Source organism: Rhyacophila brunnea, unplaced genomic scaffold (assembly GCF_057557595.1).
Source record: "Rhyacophila brunnea isolate RB1 unplaced genomic scaffold, BYU_Rbru_1.0 scaffold_2, whole genome shotgun sequence".
NCBI lineage: Eukaryota > Metazoa > Arthropoda > Insecta > Trichoptera > Rhyacophilidae > Rhyacophila > Rhyacophila brunnea.
The window spans coordinates 55,513,814-55,532,511 of NW_028232859.1; the positions used below are offsets into that span (position 1 = coordinate 55,513,814).

Sequence of the window (18,698 nt, forward strand, 5' to 3'; positions counted from 1 at the left end):
TTATAAGGTCAGAGCTGGAAAATGATAACTTTTCAGTAGTACGATTTTAATATATTTTTATGAGACCACAACGTTAATTTAAATGCTAGAATAGTAATTTTTGGGTTAATTGATACATATTGATTGAATTTTTGTTTTTCTTTTGATATCATTGTTTTATTATCTTTAAAATTATTTAATTAAAGCAATTAAGTCAAAATAGCCAAAAACGCAGTTCCAGCCTTTGTAGTCATTAGTAACACCAATATGACAAAGTATGTAGCGCGCTAATGGCTTAATTTTTATTTAATTTTATTTCATCTACATACACATAGATTATTAAATAACTTTTTTTTTACTATTAGTTACACTTTGGATTTACATGTTTTTGCAGAAACGTTAGTTTTTATAAGTTGGAGAAATTATGATAATATACTGTCTTACATTGTGAACAAATTTGGAATTGACATCCACTGTAGAATATCTCGAATTTATAAGTTGTCAGTGATATTAATGATTCATAGAAATTTATGATCTGATAATGGTATCTATGACCGTAACCTGCCGTTTCACATTAATGAAAAAGAATATTATATTGCAGGTGAATCTTCTGAATCATATAAACATTCCAAAAGTCAAGATACGTATTTGAATGGCCTGACTTTGGAAAGTTTATCAACCCACCAAAGTGAGATTTTACGCTTCAGGCATACCATGCTGTTCTATCTCGATCGCCTAGAAATTTACAAGGTACATAATATTAACTTTACAATCTGTTGTCATTATTGGCTGCTTCCTGTGAATGTTTCTTAATAGCCTTTCATCATACTCATTCTTAACTATGGAACTGTGCACACATAGAAAAAATATTTGAATTTGATTTAACCTACAGAATGGCCTTAACCCATCAACCGCATGTGTTGGGAGGGATTCATAATCAGGGGTGCCAACTGTCGTTGACAAAAACATGCCGGACGCGGTACGAAAACAAGCTATTTGGCAGGAAAAAAAGCTAGATTTGTGAAAATAAAATTGGAAGTAAATTTACTTATTCTAACAAGAACGAAGTCAATACCTTTCCTTTCGCATATCGAAAAAAAATGCAAAATCGAAAAAATGTCTATACATGTAAAAACCATACATTTTAACAGAAATATAATATTTCAAAATTGACAACAAATGCCTATAGTGTGTCAGCAGCGCTCAAGTTTCGTTTCATGTCATTCTGATAATCGTCAAACTGATGTCACACACCTAAGCACAAATTAAATTATATGATACCATTTCACTATAAGGCCATGAAGGCCATATTATTTCAAGTGTTAAATTATGTTGTTTTATTTCTGACGTTACTAAAATAGGTACTGACCTACCTAGGTGTCTGATAGTCAAAAATTTGATGCGCATGAAAATAAATAAACTAAATAATGTATTTTCAGCACATTTAAAGCTGTTGGAGGCATCAAAAAATGCTAGTAAAAACGCCACAAGCCAGATGCATTTTTTGCAAGCTAAATGCCTATTGAAAAATGCTAAATTGGCGACACTGTTCCTAATGATGGTTAAATCTTAAATTATTTCAGAGATTTAAGAGAGCATTTGATTTGAGTGGGTGTCAATACACATTAAAATTTTAATATATGAGAATGTTTAATTGTTAAACAACAATCGTATATAAATTGAGTTTTTGGCACGTTCCTGTTAAATATATTATAAACCAGTAAATTTTGTTACCATAATGAACATTGTTTTGAATTTCAGACTATAATTGAAGTTGAACACTCTGCATACTCTATAGATGAGTACAATCAACTGCGCTGCTGTACAATTTGTAGAAATGCGGTGGAGTTTGCAAGGCAGGGAAGGATCCAAGCAGTGCAATGTCTATGGCCTCATTTGAATGACCTGTCCTTACATTTGTTTGTGCTTCAAAATATTCCAGAGACTCTAGACCCGGTAGCTTACAGAGGCCTGTTACCGGAGTATAATGTGCAATTGAATTCTGGTCCAGAAAAGCACATGAGAACGCGTGAGAAAGATTGGTGCGAAAGTGAAATATTCAGGTATAATTTACTATGCCTTAAGGTGACGCATCAGTGAAACGCCAAATAATTCTCAACTGTACGCGCGACGAAATTTTGTACTCGCTTCGCATTCATAGAGAGAACGTTGAGTCAGACATACGTCACTTTGCTGCGTGATGGCGACGGGCCAATTAATTCTAAAATCGTGTAAAGATGACTAAAAACGTTACCCATTTACTTTAAAAAGAAAACATGTCAATGAATATATTATTATTGTTACTAATAGAATAATAAACAGAACGTAAAATGGACGTATGTTGGATTTATATGAGAAATAATATTTCGTTTGACAGGCGTCTTTTGCACCCGCGACCCGCAATCCGCACATCGCCTAGCAACGATCTTTTTAGACCGTGCCTCAACTAATGCATGGCCTTAAGTAAAATATCATACACTTTATACAAAATACATGAAGGTGTCACAAAATTTAACACAACTAATTATAAAATTTGGTTATAATTAATTATATTTTTATATCACTATGTTCTATCAATTCAACACCTCAATATTTCAACTAGATAACTTGATTTTCACTGTTTTTGAGATACTATTGAATATTATTCTACATTTCCTTTTCTACAATATGATAAAACTTGGTAAGTCAGAAGTTAATGGGAACTGTATTAATTTTGTGTTTGAAAATCTTAGATAACTTTAAAACCATAAATGCATTAAATAAATAAAATAATATATCTACAATATTTTTTCATAGAATTGTACATTATTTAATTGCTCCCAATTAGACGAGCACAATTTTCAATTTTTATTTTAAATACAGTATCTACTCTCTCAGTAATCCGCCACACCAAAAACCAGACAAGTCTCCAATTAGTGAAAGCAGCGGATTATAGTGCATATATACAAAATATGGTAAAAATTAAAACAGGTATTTCGTAAAAACATCTTTTTTGAAAAATTTGTACTAGCAAATTACGGTTTTATTTATAATCAAAATCAAGTATTTACTAAATTATACATATTTATAAACTAAGTTTATCAACTAAATATTAAACAGTAAATCACTTGACACAACTTGGCTTTCCCTATGACCAGAAGCTTCAGCTTTCAGTTCCCGGCTGCATTGGAGCACGGCATAATTGTGATGCGGTCCTTGGGCACTTTCCTCCCTGGTTCATTACTTTCTTTGCGATGAATGTACGTTTTACGAAGAAGTTTCCAAAAATAAGCCCGTCTCATCTGCGTTGTATATTGCAAGCGGCAGACTACTGAATTTGACAATCGAATACTGGCGAATTATAGAGCTTGATTTTGTGCTTTCAACTAGTAAAAATAACGGCGGATTATAGTAGTTGTTGAATAATCGAGCAGCGGATTACTGAGAGTGTACTGTAATAATTTTAGCCTAGATTTAAGTTATTTAAGTAAAGTTTAAATTTCATTTTCCCAACAATGGCCAAATCAGAATTATCTAGTTGTATAGATATACCATCATTAATCATCAGGTGTCATTTAGAACTAACCTCTTCACAGTATAAAAAGTATTGAATTATATGTCAAATATTAACATGTGGCGCCGTCACTCAGCGGACAACTTGGTGGATCTATAGTATTGCGGTGACGAATTATAAGATGTCATCGATTATAAGATGCACCCTTATTTAAAAAAAATAATATAATGCATATTGTCGTCTTACTGTGCAAACCTTCCATGTCTGTTTAAGAAAAAAGTTCAGGAGAGAGTTAAAATGTATAAAGTATTGATACTGTTCGGTTATACGGAATACAGCGGAAAACACATTTTGAAAATAGCCGATAAACTGGATTATTTGTTAGGTTAACCTAACCAAACCTAACCTAACCTAACCCAACCTAACCCAAACTAACAAATAATCCAGTATATCCGTATAACCGAACAGTACCAAAGTATTTATTAGAATTCCTTTATAAATAAAAAAGTTTTAAATTTATGATATATCAAAAAAGAGTGCACTTTAAAAAATAATGTAGAAAAAACTTTTCTTCTTCTTCTGAACTTTTTTCTAAATCAGACAGAAGGTTTGCATAGTAAGCCGACGATATGTGAAAATCATTGCTTTACTAGGAAGTATGGAATGTTCATTTTATCCAATGACAATAATTATTATTCACTTCAGTAGTGTCAAATTTACATTCTGAGATTCTGTCTCTGTATGTACTCTTCTTGAAGACATTTCAAATGACAATGAGGGACATAAACTTTGACAATTGCATCTTATCTACGTGCTCCCACGCAACAAGCTAGTTAATTGGTCAACTGCAACATTGATTTGTAAGATTCACCCTGAATTCACAACAACCAAAATAAGAAAAACGGTATAATATGCTAATATACTTGTTATGATTTTTTAGTTCCATTTGGAGTGCCAGTTGGTCAGAAGATATCCAAGTGGACGGAACTATCAACAATGCGGAATACGATTTGCCGTCTCCTAACCTCACAGAGTGGTATTCAAAGAGAGCACGCATGATGGATAAACTGTGTCGCCTGCCTGATCATGCCTTGTCATTGATCATTATCGCTAGAGAAAAAAATGTTCCAGGGATGGAAGAATTGTATTCCTTGCTTCTGACACTCGACACTTTAATATACGAAGTGGGCGTGGAACCTATGAATCTTATTCGCTTAGAATGTTGTTCACAATTCCAAGTTTCCAATTATCTTATGTCTAAGGTGTGCTACATATTTTGACAATAAATTACTTTATACCTACCAACCACATGATAAATTATTGTATAATTAAAAGCTGGAGATATACAAGTTTTTGTAGCAATGATTCTATATTGTACTAAAAGTACACACCGTGGAAGCATTTTTTTTTTTTTTGTTTTGTGATTTTTCCGAGGCTTTGACTGCGACTCGCTGTCATATCGCCTCTTCTCTTCTAGAAGGGGATCCGTCGATCAGGTCCTCACTCCTATTCTGTTAAATAGCTTTATAATTATTTTGCCTAGCTCTTCCGTCTTTCTTTCTTTCTTCTTTAGACGCCAGTGTTTTATGCACCAGAATCACTCTCCTCCGTATCCATCCCCTCTGTATTTTCGATAAATCGTGTAATCATTGAATTTCAGATAGTCTAATTCAGACCTCAGCCAAGTCTCTGAGATTAATGCTATACCGTGGAGGCATTGTCCCTAGCATTTGGACAATACTATTTGAATTGTAATTATTTTAACTCTCCATCAGTTGACACAATAAATGTCAAAATGGTATCAATAATTTTAATAATACACTTCTAGTTTCTCGTGTTTGCATAGATAATCGGTAGTTAATACAATTTTCCTGTGTTGGAAACAAGTAAATGGCATTTAGTTCTTTACTTGATTTCTGTTTATAATAGATATTTATTTTCCCACATGTCAGTCGCCCCTGAAAATCTGCTACATAACGCATACATCCGGTCAGGGCTTTTTGTCATGTAACGCGGTGGAACGGCGTTCCGGCAACTTTTTTCATGGTATTTTTAATGTTTCAAAAGCAATTAGATGAAAAAATGTTCATGCTTACATAGTTAATCTATATTTATATAATTCGTCAAATTGATAAAATATGGTATTGTTATGTACCGCATGAAATGTGGATGGATTAAAAATTGGCGCTCTCATGTGGCGACAAGTGAGAAGTGGACTCGTCCATGTTCCCATTGGTCACTCGTTGTCAACGACTGATGACTGCGATGCATGTGCACTTTTGTTCATCAAACTCGTCGGACCACCTTTGACACTTTTCACCTTCAAAATATGTTGATCAGTGGTTACTAAGAGGAAGACATTCGGCCATAGACAGTAAAAAAAGAAATCGAGATGATTTGCCACACACTATAACAGTATCACTATAAACCTTTATTCAAATATATTATGATGTTTTTACAAATTTAGTTGTGTATTTGTATCTGTTTGTTTCTTTAACTTTAGATTGAACATGTCTAAAATGTAAAAAAAATATTTAATTTTTTATCGTGGCGAAAAACTGCGTTAAATTTCATTTAAATGATATTTGAATGTAATTGTCTTGAGCAAAAAGCTTGACAAGAAGTGAGTTCCGGCACCTTCTTTAAAAAAAAAAAAAACCCTGCATCCACTTATTTACATATGTATGATTAATACTTTGGACGCGGAAGACGCACACGGTGCGTAATGACCAGGCGGCCGATCGATGTAATTAACGTGCATTTTAAAGGGGGCAATTAAAATCTCATTATCTATTCAGCAGCGAAAGCGTTAAGCATCATTAATAGACTTATTTTGAATACATACTTGATATTCAGTTAATGTCGAATATTTGCTAATCATTTTTATACTAACAATATTATTTTCTTTTCAGTCGTCTCTGGATACAGTTGTTGAAGATTTGAAAAGAATTTTATTTCCTTATTTGGAAAGATGTGAGAAATTATCGATTAACAACACATCATTGAAAGATATGCTTCTTAATGAATTCATCGTCAATCTTGGAAATGATGACTTGAATTTTCCTTTGGTGGTAATTACAACATATATGAGATTAAATTATTCACTATAAAATTATCTGAAAATTAGTAAGGGTATGTACTATAAGAGTCTTTTTAACCCACTTAGTCCTTGCTCTGGATCAAACACACATTGAAATACACTCTGATCTGTTTTCCCAAACGCGCCTAAAGAAGTATAACTTCAAAAATCACATTTATTTTTATAAAATACATAAAATTTGATAACTATGTTATGTACTATCTTCAGAAAATTGTCGAGCGCTTCGGTTTGTTAACTTTTCCATTTCAAGTACTGGTATTATAACTTATAATGGTTGAAGATTTTGTTTATGTTGGCTTTTGCATTACACACATCGGAGGATGCGAAACGATTAATCACAGATCGCAAGGAGAGTAATGAAAAGCAGTGACATCAAAATAGATCAAAGTCGCCTAGTCAAATCTATGATATTCTTCATCATTCTTTATGGTGGTCATACTCGCGGCTTATCAAGGATCCCCCACATCACCATTTTACCTCGAGTGCACTCTACCATGGTGTGGAGTTTGTCGAGAGCTTTCCATATTTCGTATCCAAGACTGGCTGTGGGGAGAAAATACCCTGCTCCTTACCCATGTCAAGAGTCAATGTTACGATTATTTTATTTTCAATATGAAAAATTGTTATAATCTCCCACAAATATTGCAAGTTGATCAATTCTCCCATATTTAACTAAAGAATCTTTTTGAATATTGAATATACACTTAGGAATATTAAATTAAGAACATAGATATTAGAAAAAAAAGGTTAGACCATGAGGGACTGGAACCTCATATCTTTCCACTGTCCCGGCGACTGTTCTATCCACTGCGTTATAGGTCTGCTTGTCGTTATTTGGTGCCTTGCTTGAGGCAAATCAATAGACAGTGAAAAGATGTGAGGTCCACTTGGTCTTTCAGGATTTTTTATAATACGTATGTTTTCTAAGACATTATATAAAAATTATATATTAAGAAAACGTGATCTATATTGATATTATTGTAACAGAGTAAAAAGCCGAATGAATAAAATTATTTTTCATATAAATGAAAAAAATGGTGAAATGAGAAGGATTCAGAAAACTCCATAAGTATAAACAAAATGTCGCCCAGTGAGTGCTTATTGGAGAAAGTTTATACTTTATCAAAATATAAACTTTCTACATCATCTACTACCTACACTCTACAGGGATTTTATGAGAACCTAATACATTCGCCTAGTTGCCCTAGTATGAAAATATCATTATTCATTATTTAAATTTAGTAAGAATGCGAAAATTCCATTACCATGTAGGTACTATTAAAAAATAATCAAAAACAATTTTCTTTAATTGATTATAAAGCAATATACCTACATAAGTTTATGACTGCCTAATAGATTTTCCAATCCATCGATAAGAATGTAGTGAATATTTGAAAAGTAGATTACATTATGATAATTTTATATTTTTTCACAAATATCTACCTGCAGGGGTCTCTGAGAGTCTGATACATTTTTTTTTAAATATGCAATATCTATATTATTCAGTGGCGAAGGCTCCATACTAAGCGATTATTTAAAGCCTTCCTTCAAGAAAACTATATCTTCAAGTATTTATTTCAAATTTAAATACATTAATATAATGTGGAATATTTTAAAATATTGAGTCATCTATGGTCAGAATTTGAATTTAGCGACTGTTTATTAGTCAAGTTTAGAATCAAACAAAAAATTACAATCGAGTAGCGACATCTGTTTTGTTCTTTGAATGATGATTATTGACATCATAATCGAAAATTGTTTTCTATACTTATGATGACTCATCTCTTCAGGCAAGTCTACAAATTTTGTCTCATTTGGTGAGCGCTCAAGACACCGCTTATAACTCTTTATGCAAATTTTATTATCTATGCCTGCCGCTTTAAGCAAATAATAAATAGATAAGATGATTTTAAAAAATTATTTCTATTGGGTTCAATCAGATATAATTATTAATTGTTTTTAAAAATAACAAATAATTGTATCTCGTGATTATTATTTAGATTAGTTCAGTCATAGACAAACATAATTTATATCATTTTAATTCAGTCAGATTGTTTTTCCGAACACGGTGGTAGAGTTTTATTTTGTTAGACAAAATTCAGTGATTTATTGTGTTCTGAATGTGGATAGATTATCTTATTTTGTACCCTAAGTCATTTGTCAGTGCTTTAAATATATAAGTATTTATTAAATGTCTAGTTTTCCGATTGATTCTGAAAATTGTTATAAGTATGACAGACCAAATTTTAAGAATATCATTCTCGAGTTTGACGTTTGTTAAAAAATCATATATTATCAAAGCTGGAAGGTCAAGGGTTCATTTAGATTTGCACACAGCAAAAAAAACTTATATTAGATATTATCACAACAATTTATATGACAAATATTCGTTTTTATCTGGCAGTTGTAAAATGATTCAGTGTGTCGTTGTCATTTTAGTGTGCACCTATTCATCAGTAGTAATATCGTAAGTATTATCTTCTTATCTCCCGTAAGTATACTTGACAAGTATGCTCTTTTTCTCTGATCTCCACAGCCTACCTCTTTCCAAAAGTCACCCTTCGCCACTGATATTATTTTAAGCTTAGTAATAAATAGGTGAAAATTCTAGAATGCATTGCCATTTTTTCATGATCAATCTACCTGCAGGGTTCTATGAGAGCCTGATATATTTTTTTTTAAATATACAATATCTATATTATTTTAAGCTTAGTAAAATAGGTCAAAATACTAGAAGGCATTGCCATTTTTCATAAATAATCTACCTGTAGGGTCTTATGAGAGCCTAATACATTTTTTTTTTAATATGCAATATCTATATTATTTTAAGTTTAGTAAAATAGGTGAAAATTCTAGAAGGCATCTCCATTTTTCATAAACAATCTACCTGCAGGGTCTTATGAGAGCCTAATACATTTTTTTTTAAATATGCAATATTAATATTATTTTAAGCTTAGTAATAAATAGGTGAAAATTTTAGAAGGCATTGCCATTTTTCATAAACAGTGAAATAAGCTGATTGAAATATGTACACAACTACTTTGTATAATAAGCATTTTATTTCCAACATTGGATTATATCCCATGGACACAGATATTATTGAAATGTCTAACTTTCCCTCATACAAACACCAAAAACGCTAATAAACATATACAGTTTTTTTCTGAAAATTTGAAAACAACACCTCATTTACAGAACAGTTATGTAGAATTTGTAATTGCATAGTATTTAAATTTCATATCAATTTATCCAACTTAGTTACTCAATTAATAATAGCATGTTAATACAAATTTTATGTTTTGTAGATCTTACTTGGTGCAAAAGAGTTAAATCTAGATGTTGAACAGTGCGTAAGGATAGTGAATAATTGTCTGATGTCTCAGAATTCACAAGAACAACTCGAGTTGTGTTTTGAAATATTAGACGCATTACCAACGTCCAGGTATACTATTTTTTTTTTATGTACAGTAGAACCTAGATTATCCAGACTAATTGGATATGACAATAGTTCAGATAACAATAAATCAGGATAATAAAACATCTGTTTTACTTTCAGTATATTATTCACTTTCTTGTACACTAATTGAGCCCATATCCAGAAAACGAGCGTTATCGCGACAACACGGTTTTTTGGTAAATCGGTTTAAATTACGCGGCATACACCTATGCATGTACTCACCAAATATTACTTTGATATTCTAACAATAGGTGGCAGTAGACAGTCCAAACTGACCACGCGTTGCACGCTGTTTGTCAGTATATCATAATATCTATGCCGTACACGACATACAGTCCAACCAACTTATCTGAATAACGACCAATAATGGAATTACTAGAACCCATATGGACGCCATATTGAATACGCCATTCCAATGTCAGATTCTGTCCAGTTACGAGTGTTGATTGGGTAGTTTTCGACTATGGTTCCCCCATAAATTCTTCAGATAAGTTTGCGGCACTGTACACACAATTCGTGCTTACGGACGTTCACGGCATTTTCATTTGTTATTGCGATAAATATTTTTTACTCTTCAGAGTATAAAATCTGAATCTATTTGTTCTAAAAAAGGCGTGCCCTTGATGAAACTAACTACAGTATAACCTCATTTTTACGTGCCCGGAATTCACGTTTTCCCAGCAATTCCGTGTAATTTTTTCAGTCCCGATGTATTTCAGTACATTTAAATACCCGCATTTACGTTTTTCTTTCCCGCGATTTACGTCGGAAATATTCAAAATATGCGAGTTACGCGCACTTCTGAAAAACTGTCTGATGAAGAAGAGGTTGATAGTCCAACAAAAGAAGAAGCAATGAGGTTCACCGAGGGTTTAAAAACCTACTTTACAAGCGTTGCTGATATTCAAGATGACACTTTTAAATGTTTATATAGTCTTGAAAGAGAATTACATAACAAAATAACAAAAATGCAACAAACATGATTTTTCCAATAAAAATTTTAATTGAACGTTGTTTTTTAATAAAACTTTATTTTTTTAGAAACATAAAATTTAAATGTTCTTTTTTTCAATACCCCCCTTTTACATTTTCCCTCCAATTAGGTTTTTTTTTCCAGTCCCTTAAAAAACGTAAAATAGGGGTTATACTGTATTACGTCAAAAACGAATAGTGGTCAAAATTATAAAACTTTTAAAGGAAATATTATCAAGAAAATATACTTTGATGTATATGGGTAAGTGCTGTCAGAAGTTGTGCAACACTATTTTTTCAGCCGTTGAACAAAATAAATTATTTTCCAAGTCTTGGGAAATGGGAAATTAAAACCAACGAGATGCAAGTAAATGGAAGACATTTTGTCTTGTTTGCCTTTTGTGAAGCCAACAAAGTGCTGATTGGTTAAAAAATATATTTGAATTTATCCCAATAAATGTTGGAAATGGACCTCCTGATGAAGACATCACTTCAAGTGACTCACTTAAAAACTTAGGGCAAAAGATATTACCATCAAAATCAGAGTTGTTCGATTATTTTATGTTATATGGAAAAACAGCGTTAAATTTGTTACCGTATATTTTATTATAAACATGGTGGTTTATCCAATTAAGTTTTTTTGTTTAATAAACCGCATTCTCAATTACTCAAGCTATATAATTTTGTTCATCAGAATTAAATATTTTCGATAACGGGTACCTATCTCCACAACAACCAACTGAAATGTTTAACTGCCAATATCTCTGAACGCCGTTTTCAGGATAACGCTCGTTTTCCGGATATGGGCTCAATTATATATTTTTCTTATAATCATATGAAACTTATGATCAAAAAGGAATCTGGAAAATCGAGGTTATACTGTATATATAAACAATCCATTTCATAGTAGTATAATGTGATGGAGTTATTCAATTTCATGTACCTATAAATAAATTAATCTTTAAAAATTACAGTGATGGAAGTGTGGCGCCATCATATTTGGTTGCATCCTTGGACGAAATGAGGCGTTTATTAAACGCTTGCTCTATCATGGAGTCACATGGCGTCCACGTAACATTTGCAGAATTGAAATCCGTCATCAAAGATCCAGCCAAAGTGAAATCACTCCTGACCAGCATGGCAAGTTTTGCCTCAAATAAGTAAGCTACATTAATTATTTATTTTCATAATGATATCATAATGATTGTGTTACATATTTGTGTTATTCGGCCACATCTATGTGTCAATTTTTGTCGAAAACGTTCTTTAAAAACCATTTAATACAAGGGTATTAAAGAAAATGTTCTTATATATTATAGAGATGGACTCTAAACATATTAACATGAGTCAAAGACCTCTGTTATTTGCTTCATTTTCAATTGGTTAGGCTCCAGCTCTATCAAGAAAGGTATTCTTCGGCATCTTAATTCAAACACATTTAATTTTATTTTATTTATGTATAATTGCATCCTACAGGAACATTGAAAAGTTGTTTATTTTCAATAGCAGTTACCGCTCTTCATTTCAGTTATTATTTTTCACACCCGAACACCATAGATAATAATATTATCCCTGATCAGTGCCACGGACGAGTTAACTCGCCAAAGCATGTATGTCGCATCAGGCCACGGACGAGTTAACTCGCGGGATCTTGTAAACGTCATAACTTCTGAATGAACTGTTTGTGTATATTTTCTAAACAATATTTATCATTTTAGTGTGAAAATATTCACGTTAAACTCGAGAAACATGTTGATTTAGTAAATTTTCACAAATATTTATCATTCTGTTCCTATTTCATATTTTTTAAGGGATTTATTTTATTCCAAAAATAGTTGGCACTTGTAGGCCACCTAGTAAAAATTCGCAGACAAATTTTAGCTAATACATATAAATTTTTTAATTTAGATACATAAATAATATAGATATGAAGTCTTAAGATACGACATTATCTAATGGAAATATGTTCATATTAAATATGTTATACAGGGAACATATTGTTTTAATCCAAAGTACGACTTCTATAAACGTCGTGTCGTATTCCGTTCCACAGTAAAGGACTTCAATGGACGTCCTGTCATATCACATCTGACAGAATACAACGTTTATGGACGTTGTGTCCGCGAACGTGTTAAGAGTTTGTTATAAATAATAATATTGTATTTTGCAGAAATCAATCACGAAAATCGGATGATTGGAATGACCTTTTATCAGATATGTTAGATTTGCACTCCAAAGTATTTTCCTGCGTTGATATTGAGTTATGTTACGAGGTATGTAGTACCAGATTTCATATTGTGCATATTGAAATATGTAGGTCATAATATGTTTCATTATAAATAATGCAAGCTATTTTTTTTCAGACCTTTGCAATCTCTTTGTTATCATCTGCCAACAAAAACAGTATTCTCGCCGCAAAGAGTGTTTTGACACGCCGTTCAAACGAAAAACTAAGCACAACCGTGGAACAGCGGCAACACAAGTTGACAAAAGTTAAATCCTCTCAAAAGATTGTAGCTATCCAGAAAGTGCCCTATGAAAGAAGTGTCACTCTTGTCATTGACGCAGCCAAAGAGTATTTCAATTATGCCTCAAGTATCACGGATCCAGTCTTGGAACATTCGTGGTGAGTATTTTAATGCAAAATGGCAAAAACAATTTTATGTAGTTAATTTTTAAATGCATGTATGTATATTGTCCGTTTATACTATGAAAGTTTCTTTATGAGTTTTTGTTAAATGGAAAGGATTTTTTTAAATCTCTAATTAATATTTATTTTTTACTGGTTTTTCCAGGGAATGTCTACAATTGATCTTAGAGGACAATATCGTAATTCAAGAAGAGAAGGATTTAAATCTGTCCCTACAAATTCTAGCAGAATTCGAAATGAGCATCTTCCCAATTGAAGGTTTGCTTATTATAATATCTGCATTTATATATAAAAAAAATTAACTATAAAGACCGGATGCTTAGTCGTATTTAACTACTGCTTAACATTAGGCAGCTGATATCGGCCATTTAGTAATTAGTAACACCAGTAACAATCATAATATTTTGTTGGAATTTCTAAATGAAAATCAGGCTCATTATAATATTACACCATGAGTTTAAAAGTGTAACAAGTGCAAATTTTTGAATTTCGAGTTTTAAACAAGAAACAACTACAAATTAATGTCAAGGGCTCTATAACGGAAAAATGAAACAATTGTATACTTAATAATTTTCATTAAAATATACAGGTAATTTTGTTTTACAATATGTTCAAAGAAATTCTTACAAAATAAAAACTTCAAACCCTCATATCTCTGAATTGTCATTTGCACTTACTATGGTTTTACTCTCACGATGTGATATATTTACGCCAATTCTGTGTATGAGATAATTGACTATTTTGATAGATATCACATGTGTTCTCAAATCTGCCGCTATATAGTGGCAGTGCCAAATTCAACAGTGACATACACACCTGCAAGTGTTTATGTTTCATAATAAGTTTTGTAATGTATTCCAGTTAGACTCAACACAAACAAGCTCGGACTGATTGAAGATTGCCTTAACTTCAATGACAAAGCGTATAAATCAGTTGAGAAATTACTCCAGCTTGCCAAGCTTCTTCGTATATCAGACGAAGACGATAGAAAAAGGTATGACAACACATTCTCGCATTCTTTATATTGACTAATTTGTATTGTTGTTTTAATAAAAGTGATTATGTCTCATATGCTAGGTTACCGATTTACATTTTATAATGGCAAAATACGCATTGTAATGTTTATCAATATACTGATTTTTTCAGGGAGATTGTGATCGTGTCTCTATGTGCAGAGAAAGGTCTCGAGATTGATGATATTGAAGAGACAAAGAAGCTTTGCAGGAGATTGGTGAAAGTGAGTGAGGGAGCAGCGGCCATGGCCGGCGTGAAAGCCGCCCACAGACTGGGAGCTGATCAGAGACTCGGCGATCATTTACTTCGGAGGGATCTACTCAACATTGCTCTCATGCACTGCGATGCGGCAAACATTGAAAGCATTTTACAAATAAGGTAAACACCTTGATAAAACCTTCTTTAGAAGACGGAGCCGAAATATATTATGAAAGTGATGCTATAGTGAAATTATAATGAAATAATTTAACCATGCACAGATGCGATTTATTCTTGTGCACAGCAATTAGGCTGGGCAAATGTGATTATTATTACGGTTGCTATTGTGGACTGTACATACATTAACAATATTGCATCGTTTTCTCTCACTCGGCAACCCTTCGACTATATTTATTCAATACTATTGAATTGCATACTAATGTATCAGTGTCATAACTATTGCACACTAATTATTGTTTTCATTGAATTAAGAATACAAATTGCAGATTAGATTAAATTATAACTTATTTAGAATCATGATATCACATACATATATAACATACATAATATAACAACGAAAGGTTAAAAGACTTCCATAGACGCTGATTGTGAATAATATAATAAATAGTAGGTATACATAGCAAAAAATTTTCAATGCGTTTTACCTAAAGAATATAATTTTTGCTATGGGTACCAACTTAACAACACTATAAACTTTTCAAAATCCTCATCAAGCATTCTAACACTAAAAGCTCATAAAACTCTATTGAGCTATTTATAGTCCATATTCAATCTCTTTGGTAAAAACTCAGTATTTATTCATGTAGACAAGTGTATTGTCCATAGATACTATGATTGTTTTAATTCATTTCAGATCATCTGTTGAAGCGGAAATGTTGCAGACGGAAATAAGTAATTTGGTGAACATTACCAAATTGAATGCAAGACATAATATACAAGACAGCATCGAATCCACGGATGATGACTATGTGGATGCCCTGACTTCGGTTTGTATTCTTGAATAAGTACAATAATATATTTTTTTACCTTTTTACGAGTACCTACATATTATTATTATTATGACTAAAAAAATGTTTTTCATCTATGGTATTGTCATATTTTATTTATTATCGACGCCAAAATCGGTACATGTGAAAATCTTTGTCCCCATTTACTTTAAGTTCTTCTGTAAATAATAACATATTGTCTCTTTAGCCTACCAGCGAAAACAAGATTCTGACGGCAGTTCAATATATTGAAGATTACCTTCAAAAACCCATTCAAGCCCTCAATGATAAAAGAAACTTATGGATGGATAATCACGGTGCTCCGTAAGTTTGAACATTTCTTAAGGAACCATATTAGAAATTGAATACTGCTTGTCCAAATTATGTTATCGACAGATTTATTCAATACAATTTGATAGGTACCTATATAATTACCCGTGTATATCTATTCCAACACGTGGTGAAATTAAAAAGATACAGTGTCCCTGAATTGGCAATGTATTCTTAATATAATTCAAATGGACAGACGCTATTATAGTGCTTGTACACGTGCTTAGATTTAATGACATCAATAGTGTGTAAATTAAACTACAATACTCTCTCAGTAATCTGCCACCCCAAAAACCTGACAAGTGTCTAATTAGTGAAAACGGCGGATTATAGTGCATAAATACAAAATGTTGTAAAAATTAAGACAGATATTTCGTAAAAATACTTTTTATTGAGAAATATGTACTAGCAACTTTTTTTATGATCAAAATCAATTATGTATTAAATTATATGTATGTATGTAGTTAATAAGTTAGTAAGTTTTAGTGCTAACACCACGACTGGCGCGTTTGGAGCAGTTGGCCATTAGATATAATTAATGTGTTATTTAAATGTGGTAATTAAAAGGTCAGCAGTGTTTACACGTGCATTTTCTTATTACGGCTGCGATAATACGTACTGTCAGTAGTAAAAGGGGTATTAAATTCGTTCAATATTAAATTATTGACAATTTTTAACTGTGTATATCAAAGGAAAGCAGGAATTATTTCTTTGAATGAATCAAAATTGTATTTTATTTATCAGGACACACAAGGAGCCGGTGCCAGAAACGAAACATAAATTTTTGAGTGATTATAAAATATCTTGCCATACGTTCTACAAAGTTCTTTTCAAAGACTGTCACATGTCCACCTTTGCCACTCAATATGACAAATTTTCAACACCGGACGGATCAGAAAAACAACTTGTACTGCTGCAAGCGTTGATAAGGAATAATTTACTTCAAGAATGTATTAATTTCGGTAACTCTGATACCAGCTCGCCAGAAGGTAATCTACTTTTGCCATATTTTAAACAAGCCATAATAGCGCCTGTACACATGCATGGATTTAGTGGCAGCAATAGTGTGTATTTTAATATTTTAAACTATCGTGACAATAACTCGTCAGCTGATTGCAGAACTATTTACAATAACTTACATTTGAAATTTTTGAGGAGAGAGTTTTTTGAAACAACTTGCTGAAATTATTTATTATCTTTATGGATAAATAGATGCATCATATTTTAGTAGGATTATTGATGAAAAAAATGGTGCATACACTTGAACATATAAATAATAAATAACTGAAGTAGGCTGTTTCAAAAAACTCTTCTGCAAAATATTTCAAATGTGAGTTAGAAGAGATCTGCAATCAGCTGACGAACTGTTTACATGTAAAAGTGCTGACTGTCTCTCCAATCTCATTCTTAAAGAGTAAACGAGACGCGATGTTGTCATTTTATGGTACTATTTGACAGATCATAAAAATCGGTTAACCTCAAAATGAATCTCTCCGCGGTGTAGTTCGTTTTTTTGCCAGCAGTTCGCCAATATCGTTCTACTGCACAGGCGCAGATCGAAAAAATCCCAACTGTCGTATGAAAATTCAGAAGCTTCCAAACTTTTTTGATTCATGCATGCAATCTTGTAACTTGTTATATATTGTTTTTCAATTTGTGTATGAGTCAGAGTATGGACTTAATAGGTTGAGCAAGTGGCTGACATCCATTTCTCATAAAAAAACAAAATCTGTTTATACAAACCCTCCACTCTGTGGAGGCCCATCTGATCTTATTAGGATCAGACATGGTTGGATAATAATACGTACTGTCAGCAGTAAATCCATGCATGTGTAAACGGGGTATAATATCGCTATAATTGATTGTTTTACAATAGTATAGGTAGGTACCTACTGAATATTGATTGAATTATTTTTTTATGATTCCAGCTCTCGTCCAATGTGCTGAATATTTGTTAAGTGAAGATACAGCTTTATCAATATCTCACTTAATGAGTGTATACGATATGTCAATTTCAAATAATTATTTATTCAACATACCTCTGGACGCGAGATCAGTTTGCTGTTTTCTGTATTATTATTCCTTGGTGAATTACATAGAGATGCATAATTTACCTGACGATGCCTTCTTTGAACTGCCGTCAAAGGTAAGTACTTATTTCAATCAACTATAATTTATTATCGCTTATGGGAATAAACAACTCAATCTGTGTCAGCATATTGATCGGCGATATTAAATATCCATTTCCCGCAGTGTCCAATTATGGCAAACTCAGTAAATAGCTGACTGCAATGATTATTTCTGCGACATCCATTTTTCCACATAGTCAGCCATATCCGATGACGCAAACTCCATATAGTAGCTGACTCAATTATAATAATTATTTCCTAAATATTCTTTTCAAGATATTATTTTGATTGTGAGTATGTCAATAAATAACGGATCATAATTCATTGGACATGTCACTCGAATATAAGTTCCTGTTCTGTTAGTATCGC

At 32.2% G+C, this 18,698-nt stretch overlaps 1 protein-coding gene across 1 annotated transcript in view; it reads left to right on the forward strand.

Moving 5' to 3' along the window:
* Positions 1–18,698, forward strand: part of LOC147072544 (NBAS subunit of NRZ tethering complex-like) — a 39,424-nt gene that overhangs the window by 8,632 nt on the left and 12,094 nt on the right. Inside the window, exons 14-28 of the mRNA XM_085946938.1 lie at positions 581–729; positions 1,741–2,042; positions 4,413–4,734; positions 6,385–6,543; positions 9,878–10,014; positions 11,976–12,161; positions 13,172–13,274; positions 13,365–13,627; positions 13,797–13,909; positions 14,513–14,645; positions 14,798–15,043; positions 15,738–15,870; positions 16,079–16,194; positions 16,945–17,189; positions 18,129–18,346. Coding sequence (XP_085803064.1) covers positions 581–729; positions 1,741–2,042; positions 4,413–4,734; positions 6,385–6,543; positions 9,878–10,014; positions 11,976–12,161; positions 13,172–13,274; positions 13,365–13,627; positions 13,797–13,909; positions 14,513–14,645; positions 14,798–15,043; positions 15,738–15,870; positions 16,079–16,194; positions 16,945–17,189; positions 18,129–18,346 — 2,825 coding nt within the window. The remainder of the gene's footprint in view (positions 1–580; positions 730–1,740; positions 2,043–4,412; positions 4,735–6,384; positions 6,544–9,877; positions 10,015–11,975; positions 12,162–13,171; positions 13,275–13,364; positions 13,628–13,796; positions 13,910–14,512; positions 14,646–14,797; positions 15,044–15,737; positions 15,871–16,078; positions 16,195–16,944; positions 17,190–18,128; positions 18,347–18,698) is intronic.